This window comes from Plectrocnemia conspersa, unplaced genomic scaffold, assembly GCF_051122295.1.
Source record: "Plectrocnemia conspersa isolate PC_06_02 unplaced genomic scaffold, ASM5112229v1 ptg000012l, whole genome shotgun sequence".
In the NCBI taxonomy this organism is placed as follows: Eukaryota; Metazoa; Arthropoda; class Insecta; order Trichoptera; family Polycentropodidae; genus Plectrocnemia; species Plectrocnemia conspersa.
Window position 1 is genome coordinate 8,000,535 of NW_028277176.1, and position 18,827 is coordinate 8,019,361.

The window sequence follows — 18,827 nt, forward strand, 5'->3', positions numbered from 1 at the left end:
GTAATAATAATACTTCATATAGACATTTATATTATTGATTCAAACATAGCCGATGTTGTAGTGTGAGGTTACATTTATATACATCGTGCTTGCAATGCAAAAAATCGAATTACGATAATTTGCTATGTGGACATTGAAAATTTATTCATTGCCTCTTTATGGGGCTCTTAAAATGTACCACATTTTAAAATTCAGATCAAATTCAAGGTTAAAGAAAAACGTAGATTTGAGAAATTTCATAATATTATACATACATTTGTATGTTATACGTTTAACGATGTTTAAAAATTAGTGCCAAATTTACAAAATAAAAATTATTATTCCATATAACACTTTATGAGTCCATTGATCCAACTCTCGAGAGCATATTATACATATCTGAGACTGAATACATAAGCGTATTTTTTATTCCGGATTTGTTTAGGATTATATAAGCGTTTTTTTTCTGTTCATTTGTGATTTTGATGGGAAATGAAAATGTTTTTTGTGTGTTTTTTTTTATTAAAAAATATTTTTTTTAATAAAAAAAATTTTTTTTGTTAATTTTTATTAAAAAATATTTTTTTTTTGTTTTTTTTTTATTAAAAAATATTTTTTTTCCCTGATAAATATAAAATATGGTGCAAAAAGTTTGCACTATATTTAAAATTTATCATAAACATTTTTAAAATCAAATAAAAATATTTGAAGTCCATAATAAAAAAAAAATATTTTTAGGGTTGAAAAAAATATTTTTAATAAATCTTGAAATTTTATTCTGAAACTTAATAATTTAAAAAATATTTAAATTAGTGTTATACAATTTTGTATAGTTTCCTTTCGAAAGCGTCAGTAAGAGGGATTTTTGCAACACTGTTTAGTAGTTGGTTGCTAATGACAGCATTTTTCGCGCTGTCATTGTGACAGCGCAAATAGTAATTATTTTGGGACACTAAAATGTTTTTTTAACCGAATTTTTAAAAATTCTCTAAAATTTATATCTTTAAATTGCCAACATTCGACAAAATGTAATTACAACTTTTTCTGTATAGAGAAGCTAATACAAATCCACATTATTTATATTATATTTAAAATCCCGTATAAACTAAACATATTTTATTAAATTTCATTAAAAATATTTTTTTTAGAATTTGAAGATTTTTCTACATATTTTGATAAGTGTTTCACAATTTAAATCGATAAAACTAATTTCATAGTTCGTTTTCAAGCGCGCCCAAAACCGGGATTTCCCTTAAGTCTCAAATTTGCTTACATGTGACAACTCTTTCTGTCATCTGTCAAACGCTCGCTATGCGCGGCTCGGTGCAATTAAATAAACAGTGAAATATGTTATAATCACAGCATTTTTCTTATGAAGTGTTAATTGAAGATGATACAAAATCCTGTAGCATTGGAATTATAGATGATATAAAAAAACTATAAATTATAAGTGTGCCAGTAAGTATTTGGTTATGTGAATCATCATACCACGGTTATTCTAACAAATTAATATTGACTTTCTAGGATCAAATATTAAAAAACAAATAGCAGTGATTTGGCAATTAAAGGTATACATACCAAAGTTAATTAAACATATTACAATGGTAGTAATAATGAAAAATCTCATATTAGTATAAACAAAAAGTTGCATTTTACCCGCTATATAGTATTGTTTACAGTTAATTTTCAGAAGCAATGAAAGACCTTATAACATTTATGTATGGCAAACAATTAAATTATGACGTACGACTTATCAGTTCAAGAAGTGATGCCAATCTATGTGTTTAATCCTCTACGGTAACTTCCATTAATTTTGTTCTTCAGTTGTTTAAATTTCATTTATGGATTATATTATGTTTAACACTGCATAAAGGTTAATGTTTTTAATTTTTCAGAAGCAATGATAGAACAAATTGATGACCTATATGACGACAACGTAGAATTTGTATATATAAACAAAAAGTTGAAGTCACTGTCAGCAAGTATTATTTTTTTATAAAGAACATTCTACATGAGTTTGATGTAACTGTATATCCTGAATTTGGCTGTTCCAAAAGAGAAATAATTGCACAGAAAAAAAATTGATAAAAAACCATGACATAGTAGATAAATATTTTGCCACATCGGAATTAAAAATAACCCACTCTTAGATATTTTGGCTATCGATTATTCCAGGTATGCAATCACATATTTATAATCATTGTAAAATGTCATTTATTAGATAACAACCAAGAAACTACACATTTATAAGCTGTGCGTTCGCTGATATATATAGCGTTTCCGCTGCGACGGCACCGATTTGATCGACATTAACTTTCAATCCTCATACATACTAAGGATATATTACACGTTCACGTTTAAAATGTACGTAAAATCTAACGAATATGTCCAACAAATCAGAAGCAATGATAATTTTTATGTATTGTAAAAGGAAAAACTCACTTTTTGGTCTCGGGGTCCGTCGACGGGAATTCAAAATTTGAAGATTTCATTACGAAGATTGTTTTATGATTATTTATCTAGTTTAATAAATGTATTCTTATAATCCTTACACACATTATGCATATATTTTATTTTCATAGTAATAACATACCTAGTTAATTTGCAATCCAATTATTTATATTCAGTCAAATGGAGCAACGCACATGACGACTTAATGAAAATTATTGTCGCTTAGCAAAATTTTATTAATAAATAATAATTATTTGAAACTGTTGTTATGGCACTGTCGGCCATCTTGTTTATATTTGAATGCTTATTTTTCATTGGTCGACAACAAAGGAATACATTAGCGGAGGCTCAAAAATCATCGTGACAACTCTATTTTTATTTTTATTAATTATAATTAAATATACTTCCTTTGTTTACGTGTATTATTATATTATACACCGAAAATTGAGCATATAATGTTTCATTGTATAGCTGAAGCGACGGCTTAGAACAATTATATATAGGATAGTATGTATAATATAATATTATATAGTATGTCTAATATAAATATTACATCAGTGTGGCATAATGTGTAATTGATTCAATTAAAGTGAGTAAATTTTTTTAATACTATAATTAGTTTTTTTTTAATATATACAGTTTTTTTTCAATATACTATTTTTAAAGCTTTCTGTATCGAATAGATACGTATCTAATTATCTATGCATATGCAATATTTCACTGTGACTTTCCTTAAAACAGTTAAACCAGTCACAAAGTTTGCTTTTTTAGAAATTATTAGTGGTAAGTACAAGAATCATAGTAAAAAGGGCAATTATCTCTTTAATGTTGCTTTTGATAAAAAAATAACTTCTATCCTAATTTTAGTAGTGTTGAAAAATAATGCTAGCATTGTTAATGGGTGATATTTGCTAATTTTTCTTCCACTTAATTTCAGATAGTATACTCAACATAAATAATATAATTGTTTGTACCTAAATTGTACATAAAGGTTAAATCCTAAAACAATACAACGTAAATAAACATATTTTAAACATAGCATCCTTTGATTTCAAATACATACATATAATATCAGCAGAGGTATTTTTTATTATCAATGACTATACAATTACAAAAGTATTTGAACTATTAAAAAACATTATTAATTAAAAAAATTATGATATTTTTTTGCATAATCAGACTACTAGCTCTTTGTTAGAAAAATCAGCATTAATCAATTTATAAAATAAAAAAAATATTTTAGAGAATTTTATGTTTGACGTTAAATTCACAGTTTTTTTAAGAAAATTACTCAAAATTTAATAATTTTAATAAAAAAGTACATATTAAATATTAAGTACATTTACATAAAATATATTTATTTTCTGAACTTCCTTCATACATATTATACATATATGTATATATATTTTTATTGTATTTATATAACAAGCTTAATTTTATAATTTATTATTTAAATGAATGAGCAACTTCTTTAAACTCTTGCCAAAACTCCTCTGAGCCTGATTAATTGATATTAGCAAATTCACCATTGTCGAAATTGAAATGCTATACATCGTACCATTGCGAAATTACTTACCAATTTCTTCACGAAATCTATATGATGTGTCCAAACGGCGAATTCGCACATAGGAAACACATTAGCAACCCTCTTTTAAACGTGATCGCAATTTTTAACAGCAATAACAATGTATCCATAGCAATATTACTATTGTTCGCCAATAATAGAAAATATATTTTCTTGTGCGCGCACGAGGTGAAGAACCGTTCAACGAAAATTAAAAAAAACTCACATTCATAAGTTGTTTTTTTACTTAAAAAATGATTAACAACTCTTCAACATTTCGAACGGTTATGTCAATACAACCATGACGATCATTGTCAGCTGGCATAATTATTTAAATACTATTTTTTAACATTATGTATGCACTAGATACACAAAATATTATTATTGATGTGTGGGTTGACGTACAGTACTCTCCTGTTATCTTCACCAAAATAGGAAGTGACTTCTTAACCCACATAAATTATGCTAAAAAGAAAGCAATCGTGACAATTTTATGCAAAGCCCTAAATTAAGTACTTTGACCTTTTGAAATGTAATTGGAATGAAACTGCAACCAAAATATATTAATAATCATTTATTAAATTAAATAATAATATATTTATAATACACGCTTAAACGTTTAAGAATCCTCCCAAAGGACCAAATTGAAAGATTATTTGTTTTTCGTTGTCCTCTTGGCTTTGTGTTAGAACTATAACTTTTTCTAAATCTTGGATGCTTTTCGGTCTTTTACTCGGATTATGACTCACCTTGACAACTTCACCTAATAGATCTTCACCATCTATTATTTCAATATCTGTGCTTATGGAAGGATTTTCATCGTCAGTGACGTCAATTAATTTAGTTTTCTTGCCCTTCTTCACCTGACCCAGATCATCGTCTCCGATCGTGTACGTCCTATCTATGTTTACTTCTTGGTTTATGTGGAATACGTTTTGCGGTATGGTTGTGGCGTTCGCTTCGTCGTACTCTTTCGATCTGCTCTCAACCTTTATATCACTGTCTGTGTTCGAGACCGTGCCCCTGATATTCACTATTACCGTAGGTTTGATGACCATCTGAGATTCTCTGTTGCCTATTTGACTTTGACCTGCCAGGTTGTTGTTCTGCGGCCTTAGAGGTGTGGCCACCGTGGACGTTGATGTTTCGTATATTACGATTTCTGGTCGAATCGGGTCTGCATCCACCGCTATGTCGTCTACTGCCTGCTTTGTATTTATACTACCTTTTACCGGTTTAGGTTGAGGCTTATCGTGCGGTTGAGGCTTGGGGCGCTTTGTCGTCGACGTTGGTTTTCTTGGTTTTTTCGTCGTCGTAGCTCGTTTCGGCGATGGCGTTGTAATAAATTGAATAGCGTCTAAAAACGTATCTTTGATGTTCACTTTAGAATCCACGTCTTTCAATGACGGCTCCAATGATATATGAAGAGCTCTGGACTTTTGTCCCATTTTTTCAGGATGAGACACTATAAACTGAACGTGGTGTGGAAAGACGTATTTTTCTGATTTATTCGTAACATTGGCGTCGTCAAATGTTACATGTTGCATGTGGTAAGATCTGGGTTTCGCGTCTTGCAGAGAATTTAAATCGTTTTGCCAATAGCCTCTCGCATTCCATCGAATGTGGCTAATGGGGGCGGCGAACAGCATTGGCCTAAGTTCCACAAATCTTACAGGTGTCGGTTTTATATTTGGTAATGAAATCAGCAATGAGAGGAAAATTACAATCTGAAACTTTTAATTGAAATTGGATCAAAACCCTAAACTAGGTATTAAAATGAGCATACCTTGTCAGCCATAGCGAAAAGCGTACGATGCACTCTTTGAGAAGTGCAAATTGCAACTGCCTTCAATTCGCATAGAATATAGTATATCTGAGTCTAGAAAGCTCTAGTTGTACGAGAATATTCTTTATTTTCACTTGTTATAGAAACTGGAAGCTGTGGACTACTTATAAGCATGGACTCAATGACATATTACCGTAAACTTGAAATCATGTTAAAAGTAATTAATTTACTTAAATTATACTAACATTATTTTTTTAGCAAAATATAATTACCCTTAATTTTAGATAGACTCTCGAATAAGCAATTTTAAAGAATTATTTTACTTAAAAAATAACCAGAAATAAATGTGACGCTAAACTTCTTACTAAACATGTATAAAATGACACAAACTGGCGTTCATTAAAAGACCTCGAAATAAAAAATTTATTAGAGCAACACCTTATCATCAATCACAACTGCTACTGTGTAATTGGCAACAACCAGCTAATTCAGAGATAACAAAATGTTGAATTGAGTATTAGACAAAAAGTAATGAATGAAGTTGGAATGATTTTTTTTATTTCTCTCGCTACATAAATAAGGCAGTCGAGCACTGTATAATATTTTTATTTTTAAGGCAAATTATTAAAACCATGGATATGTGTTGCTATGCCGTTTCTTGGAAAACGTATAACACGATACGTAAAATAAAAAGCATTGGTTCATCGAAAGAAATTTTAGTGAATTCTTCATTTTCTGATAGATGTTGGTTCCGAGAAACACCCTCCCTTCGCCAGTCGCAAGGGATATCACTAGTTTTGAAAGCATATATTTTTAAGACGAGCATCCAAGCCCTGGTGCTGTGATTTTTCTCTTTGCTTTATCGAGCTTCCATTGCACACCCCTAAACTTCGAAGGGAACATCTTCTAAGGGTTAAAGATTTTTAAAAATCACCAGATTATGCAAAATATTTTTTTTTGCGAAGCATCACGGAGAGAAAACATAATCTTTAAAAATTAAAAAAAAAAACGCGCTATACTTTAATTTTACTAAATAAAAGCTTTAAATTTGACGCAAAAACGGGTATAAAAGAACCGTTTCTATAACCTAAAATCACTAAAACGTGAAGACAGCTAAGATCCAAAGATTGTTGTGCAGTCTCGAATATTTTTTGCTGATAAATTTATTATATCAATATAATGATGACGTGATATTTACTTTTTATTTTTTTTATTTAGGACTACACCTTTGTCGAATGTAGTCCTTAAAAGTTTGTCTACCTCTACTATATTAAATTATATACTTAGATTTTCATACCAATACTTGTTCTGGAATACGAGGAAAATGCGAAGGAAGGATAACATGTTCGAAGAAGTTCTTGGTAGCTAAGGTGGTTATGGAATACACGCTCATAAACACCAATGCATAGTTATACTTGTCAAACGAGTCACCTGTATTATAAGAGTTATGAAAGTACCTAAACGCAAACTTTATTTATATATGAAATATCGATATCTTCATTAAAATGTTTCTTGATTAATATATTTTAACTCTAAAAATGTAATTTGAATTAACAAAAAACAGGTTATTTCAATCGAGAAAATGGTAAGAGTATGAAAAATTACAACTTGATGATGATCAAACTTGTAAAGACCGCAATATTTCTCTCCATAAACAAGATCATCGAATTAAACAACAATGTTTTATTCTTAAGGCGCTTTTCTAAGCTAATTTTTAGGATGTCATTATAAATTAAACAGTTCATAAAAGTTCGAAGTTATACACAGATACATATATGGCGATAATTGTTAGTGATCCTCAAATCATCAGCTTTATAATATAAAGGAGTTATTTTGGTATTTTTAAGCAATCTGTGAATATTTCTTTTTTCGAACATTTATAGAATAATTTTACTAATATAGAAGCAATAAGACTATCACTTGCTTTGATTGTTGTAATTGTTATGCCACCAGTATCAGACGCCGAGCTATTTTTACATTTGTTTGGATATATAATAACTTCTTCTAATTTAATTTGCTGAAAATAAATAGATCTGTTAACTTGAGCCATATTTATGATAGTGTTTATATTATCGATGTTAAATTGTATTGGATCTGATGGAAAAGTTCCAATTAAGATAAAATGTTTATTAAATTCATCGACTATTTTTTTCATCTATAGATAAATCTCCATTAATATTTAGAATAACTTTTTTTTCTGGAGTATATATTGAAGATTGTTTTAATATTATTCTATATTTAAAATTGGTTATTATTAGCATCAATATACATTTTATTACAGTAATCTACTTTTATTTTTCTTCGATAAGCAGTTACAGCATTTCTAGCATGTAACGCACGCCCTTATATCACTCACTCTCGTCACTTGCATTTATTGATTTCAAGCTGTAATAACTGATTTTAACCTGTCTAACTATTTACTTAATAGTTAATCAATAAATAAATAGTAGACAATCAATCATATTAAAACATACCAGTAGTCAAAAAATATATAAGTATTAAAATAATTTATTGATTCAATATTTAATGTATTAAATATTATCTACATAGAGCCATACATTTAAATATGTATTTAGGTTCATCTTTATAACGTTATAAAACATTCAAAATAATATTATATAAACAATACACAATATAAGTGTATCTACGTATCATAACAAGGAACATTCATCTTAGCTTTTACGTTATTTAAAATTATATACAATATACGCAATGAGATTGAGTTTTAATGCTGTTTAGAAGTTATACTGTAAGTACCAATTTTAATTTAAATATAATATTTACAAAAGACGAATCTCATTTAAGGCAGTGTGAAGTATTGCATTTAAAAATATTGAAATTTACTCTAAATGCATAAGTGGAATAAATATTAGAGCATGCAATATTACATATATACATTTATATATTTTTATTGATTAATCTCAATTGAATATTACTAATAAATTTATAAAAGGCACATTAATAATATAAATTTCAATCTTATTTATATTACATATTGAAAGACGAAATGCTATGTAATTTAATCACTAATTACAAAAAATCTGAGACTAGATTCAGTTATTGTCGCTAAATGAAGTAAGCAAAAATGTATTCTTTGTTTTTTTATAAGTAAGTTGAGTGATTAATAGCTTTCTTTATAGAATCGTTGTGGTTTAAATTGATCGATTACACTTCTCCGGTTAATTATAAAAATAATATTTAAAAAAGACCTTCAAAATATTGTTTAAAATACATATTATATTTACATAGTGTATATGTATATATTGACAATGACATTGAACGGCGAAAATCACCATTAGGTTAAGGCATCGATTTATACATATCAAATCACATTTATGCTATTCGTTTTTTAACAATCTTATTCCACGTGGCTAGTCAGTGTGGTAAACCAATTTTTTGTTTTTGTTTCTTGAGGAACTCTTTAGCTTGTTTATCGCCTTGTCTATGTTCGAGTGACTTTATAGCTTCACCGTCTAAAATTTAAATAAAATAATACATATCAATCTATAACATTATAATACAAATTAAATAGTAGATTAAAAACTAACCAAGTTTCGTCGGTCTCGATAACATCAGATGAACTTGTGGTAAAGTTCTGATGTCGTCAGTTTCTGGAATATCTTTAAAATGCAGGAAAGCTTCTGCCAAATATTGATTTGACAAAGAAAACATGTCGTAATCTTTTATATTAAACATTATCATTCCATTAGTATAATTGCGCTGTTCCGGAGTCAAAATTCTGAAATATTTTCAGTAAATTAATTTATGAGATTATAAAATACATTAAACATTAACCAATAAAAATATTACATTGTAAAAGTCTCATCATATAATGGAAAGAGGGTTTTGTTGTGCGTTTGAGTTTTCGGCCTGACAGTCCCAGCGAATATATTCTCAGGCAATATATTGATTCTTACAAATGAATCCACACTACCTATAAAGAATCAACAATTAGCTCATATAATAACAACTTGTGATTAATAATAAGTATAAATTAAAACAAACCATTAGAATCCATAGGAAGTAAGTTTCTAGCATTAATGAGTTCGATCTTAATGGCAGAATCACAAAAGGCGGCTCGCACTGCCAATACGCCAAACGATGATTCGTTCAAAGTCTGCTGCTCTTGCCATCGTTCGATGAAAAACTGATGGATCAAATCGGCCGTTTCAAATCCATGCAGTTTCAGAAGATACTCCACTTTCTTGAGAGTCTCGCTGCATTGAGAATCAGTGTTGTCTTGTTTGAATGACTTCACCATGATATTCAAACATTCGTTAAGATTTGAGAAGAAAGATGGTGGTCTTCTTTTCTGTAAACATACATTAAAAATGTGTTAATATATTATTAGTATTTAATAAAGAATACATATACAATTATGTATTTTAATACTAACTTCTAAGTTTGTTTGCACCAAGTTCAAAAGTAAATCACTCAATTGATACCAAACAACGTCTAAAGTTCTAGTGAAATTATCAGCACTGAAATTGCTATGAAGAGTTGAGAGGTTTTCATCCAAATACATCATAACGCGTTCCATGCTAGAGCAATCTTGATGTAAGAGTTCGGCACCTTCTAGTAAGAATCGCGAAATAGAAGGCATCATCTGTAATACAAAAGTAAAAAACATAGTAAAAAAATAGAAAATTACAAACTATAAATGATAGCGAAAGCTTTATTATGTGATTAAGTAAATACACACAAGAAAATAATGAAAGACTCACCTTTTTCACCACAATTTCTAATAATTCGATGATCTTGTTTCGAATTGTATCTATTGAGTTTTCCACTACATTGTCCAGTGTATCTTTGCATCTATAAAATGTTAAAAATCAATCTTAAAACATACATACATATATATAAATTTAAAAATCTAAAAATAAATATGTAATACCGTTCTGCTTCCACTGGACTTCTTAATTCACTCAATTCATCGATTATCTTCTTCATTCCGAGCTCAATTGCAAAAGATTTCAAGTTACGACTAACGTAGTCTATATTGTTAACAGCTAAGCACCATTCGGTGGTCACGTGGAATTTGTTTTCGTACACGGTCGTAACTTCTCCCATGCCATCTACTCTAGCAGCCATTTTATCAGCGTAAAAAACACAACACCGACAAATATCCTATGTTTTAATAAATACACATTAGGATTATCATCCACGTTATTACATACTAACAAAAATTGATTTCTGCTTACATCAACGATTTTAGCAACGAACGTATAAGACCCTTCAGCGTCCGGCCAGTCCAACTGCTCCCAGAAAACTTTGATTTGATAAAAGATTTGTAAAGTATCGACCGCAGAACTGCTGTACTTTTCAGTGCTGTTCTCTTCCACAAGTTTATCTAGCTCTACAGCTTTTTCAATCCTCGTTAGAGCTTTGAACACTGCAATGTCCAACCATTGAGCCACTCCGCCAAAGAACCACGTGTGGAATTTTGCGATGCTCAAATTTGACCAATCGACTGGACACAATCCTTGACCTAATCTGTAATATTATATTTTTAATAACACATATAATCAATATATTATAAGCCAATTGGATACATACTTCAACAGTCTTTGTAAGATCAAATATAGCTCAAATAGTGTAGTTCCCATTGCTAACGGTTCGTTTTTGATTACGGGTCCACCTAATTCAATTCCTTGGCCTAGCTCACTAGCTAATGTAATATGTGCAGAATTATCTGAACTATATCGCAGTCGTTTAAGGCATTTGCAAACATCTAAAACGATCGGTTCTGCCAATTCTGATAACTTCTTCTCATATAGCATGTATAAAGTTTGAGAATATGAAACACCGATTGTCCTTAAAAATATATAGATCGTCAATACATTAACACTATAATATATCATTGTTTAAAAGAATTAAACTCACTCTGCAAAACATTTGTCATAATATTCAATAGCACGTTGTAGATCCGATCTTAATAATTGTATAATCCTTATGAGGAACTGCAGCTTTCCTTCTTCAGATTTATCGTTTGAATCGTTGTTCTCCACTATATCATCAAACCATTCGCTTGCTCCTTGATTGATTGCTAAATCAAGGACATCTTTTATGCAATAATTAGATCTATCAGCTGGTAACCATCCGTAATGATTATCAGGAAACAGATTCACTTCTTCTGCCACTTTCATTTCGTTCAAATTGCACAAGAGAGTTAAAATTTCTTTGATCAATTTCAACACATGTTTGTCTCCAGAGTTCTTCTTCCTAATCTTTCTCACTGTACTGTAACACGAAGGCAATAATTTCCGCACTCCGTCCCAAAACAGTTTGTTATCATCTTCTGAGAATAAATTAGACTGTAACGGCTTAGTCAACTTGTTCAATATGTTAGCAAACAGTGAGAAACTCAATCCGTGTTCGGTATGAACGGTACAAAACACTGTCCACTGTATTAGATTCAAGCTGTTTTGATTGAGTCCGCTTTGAGCTCCGTGCTGAGTAATGATGGCTTCAGCTTGAGCTCCAAAGTTTCCAGCCCACCAATACGGAGCAACCTGCATCAAACAATCACTTTAATAGTTATTGTGTTTCAAGTGAGTATTTATATTTATAGACATATAAATCAAACCTTTGAATTTTCTAATTCATGCATCAATAAAATTCTCAGTAGATGTCGATGCTCCTGTGTTGCTACTTGTACATTTTTTTCAGATGAAAACTTCAGATGAACTTTTACAACACCTCTTTTAGTCTTTGTCTTTTTATCTAAGCTGTACCACATCACCATGCCAGATGCAGGAATCGTCTGTTGAGTTAATAAATCATGTAATAGGTTAATAATTTTATAATCTCGAAATTTAGAGACATGATACAATATTAACAATAAAAACCAAAGAAAAAATAATTAAAGTTAAACACATCAGAAAAAAAAACATGTCCATCTTCGAGCAAATATTTGCGATAATGTTTGATGTGAATAAAAATACAAATTTGTGTATCTGAAAGTATAATACAATGTTGTAGATATGTATATGAACTATTAAGGATATATAGTATCACCACAACAACGAAGATTCGTATAGCTTTAATTTTGTTATTATTGAACTTTTAAAAAGAGAAAGAGAAAAAGAATGCACGACTGTCAAAAGAATATTAAAGTTACACTATTACTAACCTTCAATGGTATATGAGCCTTTCCGATTAATTCATTATCATGCTTTCCAGTTGAAGCTGTTACAGCAATCTCTTTCATTAATTTACGCAAACCTCTTACTCCTTTGACTTCGAATATTTTACCCATTTTCTCCTTCATTGATTCCGCAGGATCCAAGTCCCTATAATAATCATATTTATAATAAACATGCTTCTTTATAAATACACTGAAAATGTAAAACTCACCATATTTCCAAACATAGGGTATCTTCATTAGGATCCTTTGCTATTGGCAATGAAAAATGTTCCTCCCATACCGGATTCAAATTCTTCAGTTTCACTGATGTGTTATAACGTTGAGTTTTATTTGACATGAGATACATGGTGACGAACGGATCGCTCAAGCCGTTCGGATCTTTAGGTAGCAAATCTTTAGCTTCTATTATTTCCACGTTTAGCAGTATCTCAGGAGGCTCTTTAGCTTCAGCATCAGCGAGCAGCTCCTGATGCTTGTCACTCGCAATCTTGAACGCATCTTGAATATAGCTCAGCAGAGACAATTGTCCAATTTCGACGCTCACGTCACACCCGACATTGTGGAGTATTTCATACAAAATTTCTTTGTACAATTCATCGATCTATAAAAATAATAATGCATACAATTAGATTACTGTCATAACAAATCGCACTAATTGAACGTTTGATTTTTTTGCACAGACTACATAACTCACGGTCATGTGCTGGATAATGAGTTTATTATGATTGTCGAGGTCATCTTTTCTAATACCCCTAAAATTATTCCTCTTGATCGTTCCGTTCATAGCTTATTAATATATATTTAAAAAAAAACACTGAAAGTTTTCGCGTGATAAGATGCACTTGAACGCGTTTCTTTTAATGGAAGCACATGAGATCAAGTCATTTTTCAGCTTTAATCGAATGGCCGGGAGAAGGTGTACTCAATTAGAAGACCGCTGCATAACTATAACGGTCTAGGACCAGAGTACGTAAGATTTACTCGCAACAGTTGCCAAAATCTATTTTAGCTTAACTCAGGGGTGTTGCATATCAAAAAAATTATTCATTAAAATAAAAGGGGAAGATGGACTAACCTGAGTCGAAACTTTATATCCTTCTTCAGTTTCTTGACTCATTTTAACGATTCAATAACATTGATCTTTTCAGCTCCATGTCTAACCATTGAATGCATCAAAAATATTCGTTGACAATTATATCTAATCTTTTAAAAAAATTCTAACATAATCCCTGATTCTTTAAATTTTTATCTAGACGTAAAATATTATTAAAAAATATATCTATCGCGAACGTTTTCTATCAAACTATATAAACTCGTCAATGTCAACGATAGATTTCAACTAATATCAGGGTTGTAGTCTAAAAATAATAATCGATTCCATATTATTTTTTAATAAAACAACAAAAATAATGCACTTACTTAAATAATTGCTTTGTTCCATAAAACGAATTGTTTGTGCATTCATTTTTAGGTAAATTTTCGGATTTTTTATTCGGAAAAGTTATTAGTTATTCATGTGGTGTTCACCGTTCTATGTGCATTTAAATAAATACTTTGTTCCACAAAACGAATTTTTTGTGCATTTATGTAAGGTAAATCTTCTGATTTTTTTATTCGGAAAAGGATTCGTTACAGATAATTATTCATGGGGTGTTCATTGTTTTGACAAATGCTCGTTCACAGCTAATCTGTCCGACAGTAATGCACAAACAATTCGTTTTATAGAAAAAAATATTTTGACGCATCTAATAAAAGTTCGTAATAAAAATTTTTAAAATAACTGCTTCATTTTTTACTACAAAGTTAAGTCGTGAAAAACTTGCTAAAAGAGTCTCATAAAACTATTTCTTGTACCTTTTTCTTCTGAGCGGACATCTATTAATAGTTTTAAAAATACTTTCATAAAAACCAGGGACGACATTGGGGGGGGGGGGGCAGGTGGTAGTTCCCCCCCCCCTCCTTGAATTTGGCTAGAAAAGTGTAATGCATAAATACGATGAAATATTAAAAAATCTTAAGTGAACTCTCTATTCCTAAACCAGAAGTTCTCGGGTTATCCCTTTAAGAAAATCTAAAAAAAAAAGTCTCGAATCTATCCAAAATTTTTTTTTTTAAATATATCATTTTAGTAAAATCATATTGAAATACATTTTCACCGGTAAATACATATTTTTATCAGTGTAAATATAATTTAACTAATAGGCGCTAGTAAAATTTTATGCTCCATTAAAATGTCTGTGGAACTCAATTTAACAGTTGCGAAACGTCTATTGGCTAACTCAAACCTAACCTAACGAAAGTTCTAAAGCTAATTATAGTTTTAGAATATGTATTAGGCCAAATCCAAAATACAAACTAAGCCAAATTATCTCTTGGGCAAAACAAGAAAGGAAGAATTCTTGCGTCTTGAATATTGCTCTATGGTTTGTCTGCACATGGATATTACACTATGTTTTGAAAATACGACAGCAAAATTCGGTTTAGATATGTATAATAATAATACGTAATAATATTTTAAAAAAACTCTTAAAACGTAAGATAATCGAGCGTTTCCACTGCGACAGCGACGGCACGATTTTATTGCTTTTGACGTGGATTCTAAATTTAGCTAATAAAATGCATGTCATTTAATGAAATACTATGAATCTTAATAAAATGAAAATATTAAAAAAACGACCACTGATTTGCCAACTTTTGCCCCCCCTCCCCTCCCCGGAAAAATCTGAAATGATGTCCCTAAAAAAAATCGTCGACAATGAATAGGCTCTGTGCCCTACTGCTTTTTATGTCATGTATTAAAGTAAAGAATCCACTTCAGTAACAATTCAACTCAAAGTAAAGAATCAACTTAAAGTAAAGAATCCACAATATTCAGTAACAATTCAACTCAATTTCGCACGTTGAGTCTTTGTGCTAGCTTCTGTATCGGTAACCTCGAACCTGCTCTGACGACAGCCCTAACATCCTCACTAACAACCCCTAAGATATTCAATGTAAAAATTCCCAGAACAACATTTTTAGAACCACATTTGCCACTTTATAAATTGAATGGCATTACTGCCCATTGCATTACAGATGTTTTTAATTACTCTTGTCGCATTATGACCGAGTTGAAACTCAAAGCTTAACTGAGATTATTTTATCTCCCCTGCCATTATTGATTTATGGTTGAAAATATCGAAACAAAAAATATCCCGTTGCAAAATAGCACCATTAATACGACTACTGTTAAGAAATACCGAAAGAATAGTGAAATTACCGTTAATTTACAAAAGAATATACATTTTTGCAAATGTAAGAAAAAAACTGCGAAGACTAATGGGACATCCTGATATAATCTTTAATATTTCTATAAATATGGAAAGTTGATTTGTCATCATCTACTATTTTTGAAAATAAAAATAGATTATATGCATAAATAATTATTCCTACGCATCCAAAACTATTTATTAATGTTTTTATTAAGTATAACAATATTTTATTGATGATATAGATTTATTTTATGTAGTATATATTTACGTTCCCCTTAGATGTTTTAATGTGTGCGATATGGTACTTGAAATCGTATCGTATATAGCGTCCTTAAGAACGCCGATCAATTTCATTCATCATAAGAAAATCCATTCAAGTTTTTAGCACAACCACTGCTTCTAAACTTCGCCCTAGAAATCCACTTTCGAAACAATTCGATTGCAACATCATTTATACAATGGGTTAGTTGCGGTTTTCTTAAGTATGTTCATAAAAATCTATTCTAAAACGTATTAGTAGGAGTAGTATTTCATTCATCGAACGAGCGATGAAGTCCTGTTCCAGCAGACATGTGCGAAGAGAATGCCCGATCAAGTACGAGACATTTAAAAATATCCACATATCCAGACATTCCTGACCGATGATCTGCAATCTTTCACCTTAAAAGAATGCTAAGTATATAATTAGCTACTAAAATTTCCCATTTATTTGAGATACGAGGCTTCTGGATGAGATGCCGTTTTGCAGAGCTCGTTTTAACATTCCAAAGATGAGGAACAGATAATTGATATGAGTAGAATACGCCAATGACGTAAGTCTTAAACTAGGTACTATAAACGATCCATTACGGTCAATTGATCAATACGCATGTAGTACAAATGGAAGATGTATGTTTTATAGACTAATCTGAAAGTAATGATAATATGGTGGAAGCATAAGCCAATTTTATGGCATTCGAATTACCCATATTGATGCAATCGAAAGTTTATAGTTGTAATCAAAATGTTTACTAGTGAGAAAACGTATTAAATTTAAAGAAGCAAAATATCAAAGATGCTTTTATAATAATTAACCAAGATTAGATATAACGAGTAATATGAAATGTGCTTAATGGTAAACAAAGAACATAGAAATGCACAGATAAAGGAATTATATTAAGTTGTATTAAAGTACAATAAAAATAAACCCAGATATTCTAACTAATTGATTATATCTAAAAAAAAAAAAAAAATTTTAAACGTTATCATAAAGCCGAATTATTTTTATATTGTTATAATAATGCTATAATGTGCAAAATAGTTCACGACAGTAGCGAATAGTTCAGAAATCAATCATGATTAGATCAATGGTGTCTAAAAATGAGATATAACTGTTTAAGCGTATAATAATATTCATTAAATAATGCTCGATAGTTATTCTACTTTGGAACTAGCGATAAAAATAGTTTTATCTTTTAATATACTATGATTTCAGTTAACACCCACGTGAATAAAGTTTTTTAGACTTTGTATGCGGGAGACGAGAATCTTCGTTTCGTAACTGTTATCAGTTAAAAACGGGAGAGGGGAACAAAACTGTTTTTGTACTGCAATATTGGGACTCCATCGTTCACTAGCATGTTATACCAGTGATATGATGTCAGTGACTAATACCTAAAAGACTCAGGTTCGAATATTAAATAAACTGTAGTGCTTTTTTTTTCAATTTTTTAAAATAGTGTAGAATTCATAAAATATATGTCACAGTTTACTAAGCAGTTTACCCCATTGTAACGCATTGGGCTAACGCCTGTCATGATGCAACGGAAAATTTACAATATATAAATAAATTTACACTAATTTATATTCAATATATGTTTTAATTAGTGGCCCACTAGTTTTCCCATTTTAAGTGTTAGGACAATAATATGTTAACTGACATTAATTTTGTTTCAAAATATTTAGATATTTTTAAATTGACCTGTATTTTTATAATGTGTAACAAAAATAAGAAAATACATTGTGAAGTTGTTGGTTGAAATTGTAAAAAGGCAAAAAGATATAATATTTTTATCTTTAATATCTATATTTTTATTATCTAGCAATAAAATATTCCAAAAGTATTGATGTTTAATGGTAATAGATTTGATTTAAAACATACATATTTCATTATAAATAGCCAACGATATTTTTATAAAGCGCATGCATAACCTAACCTCAAATATTCTTATTACTAACAAACTATATTAACAATGTATTTTAACACATACTTGGCTTCCACAGAATATGCAAAAATCATGTTTTATATTTGAGGTTATACACTTTTTAGCCATTTTTTTTACTAATCAATTAATTTGAAAGAGTAGTCAAAACTAGTGTCTAGTGGATTTAATAATTCAACAAAAAAATGGCATAGGATCTACGTTTGTTAATATAATTAACACATATATCTACGTAAAATTATTGGTAAGTAAAATTTTCGGAACCATCCATAAATTTTTAAGACTTATTAAAACTGTCATAAAATAATTTATGTAAATCCATCGAATTTATTATGAGAAACAAAGAGATGTAATGCGTATATTATCAAATTTTCCAAACAAATAAATTAAAGCCGTTGGACTTGACTTTAACATAAAAAAGGGTTGGTGCCGAATATCTTTACTCAGC

At 29.9% G+C, this 18,827-nt stretch overlaps 2 protein-coding genes and 1 long non-coding RNA gene across 8 annotated transcripts in view; 1 reads left to right on the top strand and 2 right to left on the bottom strand.

The window, feature by feature from the left end:
- Nucleotides 1-1,254: 1,254 nt before the first annotated feature.
- LOC148228101 (uncharacterized) lies at nucleotides 1,255-2,539 on the top strand. Of its 4 annotated transcripts, XR_015811658.1 has the most exons (5): nucleotides 1,257-1,437; nucleotides 1,504-1,547; nucleotides 1,659-1,776; nucleotides 1,875-2,343; nucleotides 2,411-2,539. It is a non-coding gene; the product is annotated as an uncharacterized LOC148228101 (long non-coding RNA). The 4 variants fall into 4 exon arrangements; XR_015811656.1 differs by having other exon boundaries at nucleotides 1,255-1,437; nucleotides 1,875-2,539; XR_015811659.1 differs by having other exon boundaries at nucleotides 1,647-1,776; nucleotides 1,875-2,539.
- A 1,378-nt stretch (nucleotides 2,540-3,917) lies between these two features.
- LOC148228102 (uncharacterized) lies at nucleotides 3,918-8,088 on the bottom strand. Its single transcript, XM_088199838.1, has one exon. It carries the CDS (start codon nucleotides 5,641-5,643, stop codon nucleotides 4,606-4,608), a length of 1,038 nt encoding a protein of 345 aa, XP_088055964.1. The 5' UTR covers nucleotides 5,644-8,088; the 3' UTR covers nucleotides 3,918-4,605.
- A 184-nt stretch (nucleotides 8,089-8,272) lies between these two features.
- The window catches only part of stac (C2 and C2B_Munc13-like domain-containing protein staccato), a 37,823-nt gene continuing 27,268 nt past the window's right edge, over nucleotides 8,273-18,827 (bottom strand). For 2 of the 3 annotated variants that reach the window (XM_088199692.1, XM_088199691.1), the window contains 13 exons: nucleotides 13,137-13,528; nucleotides 12,913-13,072; nucleotides 12,367-12,543; nucleotides 11,664-12,292; nucleotides 11,337-11,594; nucleotides 10,982-11,273; nucleotides 10,675-10,907; nucleotides 10,505-10,595; nucleotides 10,177-10,386; nucleotides 9,786-10,092; nucleotides 9,591-9,714; nucleotides 9,329-9,519; nucleotides 8,273-9,253 (listed from right to left, as the gene is read on the bottom strand). In XM_088199692.1, the coding sequence (XP_088055818.1) occupies nucleotides 9,156-9,253; nucleotides 9,329-9,519; nucleotides 9,591-9,714; nucleotides 9,786-10,092; nucleotides 10,177-10,386; nucleotides 10,505-10,595; nucleotides 10,675-10,907; nucleotides 10,982-11,273; nucleotides 11,337-11,594; nucleotides 11,664-12,292; nucleotides 12,367-12,543; nucleotides 12,913-13,072; nucleotides 13,137-13,528 (3,162 nt within the window). In that variant the 3' untranslated portion in view covers nucleotides 8,273-9,155. Of the gene's footprint in view, nucleotides 9,254-9,328; nucleotides 9,520-9,590; nucleotides 9,715-9,785; nucleotides 10,093-10,176; nucleotides 10,387-10,504; nucleotides 10,596-10,674; nucleotides 10,908-10,981; nucleotides 11,274-11,336; nucleotides 11,595-11,663; nucleotides 12,293-12,366; nucleotides 12,544-12,912; nucleotides 13,073-13,136; nucleotides 13,529-13,621; nucleotides 13,877-18,827 lie in introns of those variants that run through there. The other variant, XM_088199693.1, reaches the window with a different exon arrangement.

What these genes read in the sequence shown, in the direction of transcription:
- LOC148228102 (XM_088199838.1), bottom strand. Translation starts at nt 5,643, where the DNA reads ATGCTGTTCGCCGCCCCCATTAGCCACATTCGATGGAATGCGAGAGGC.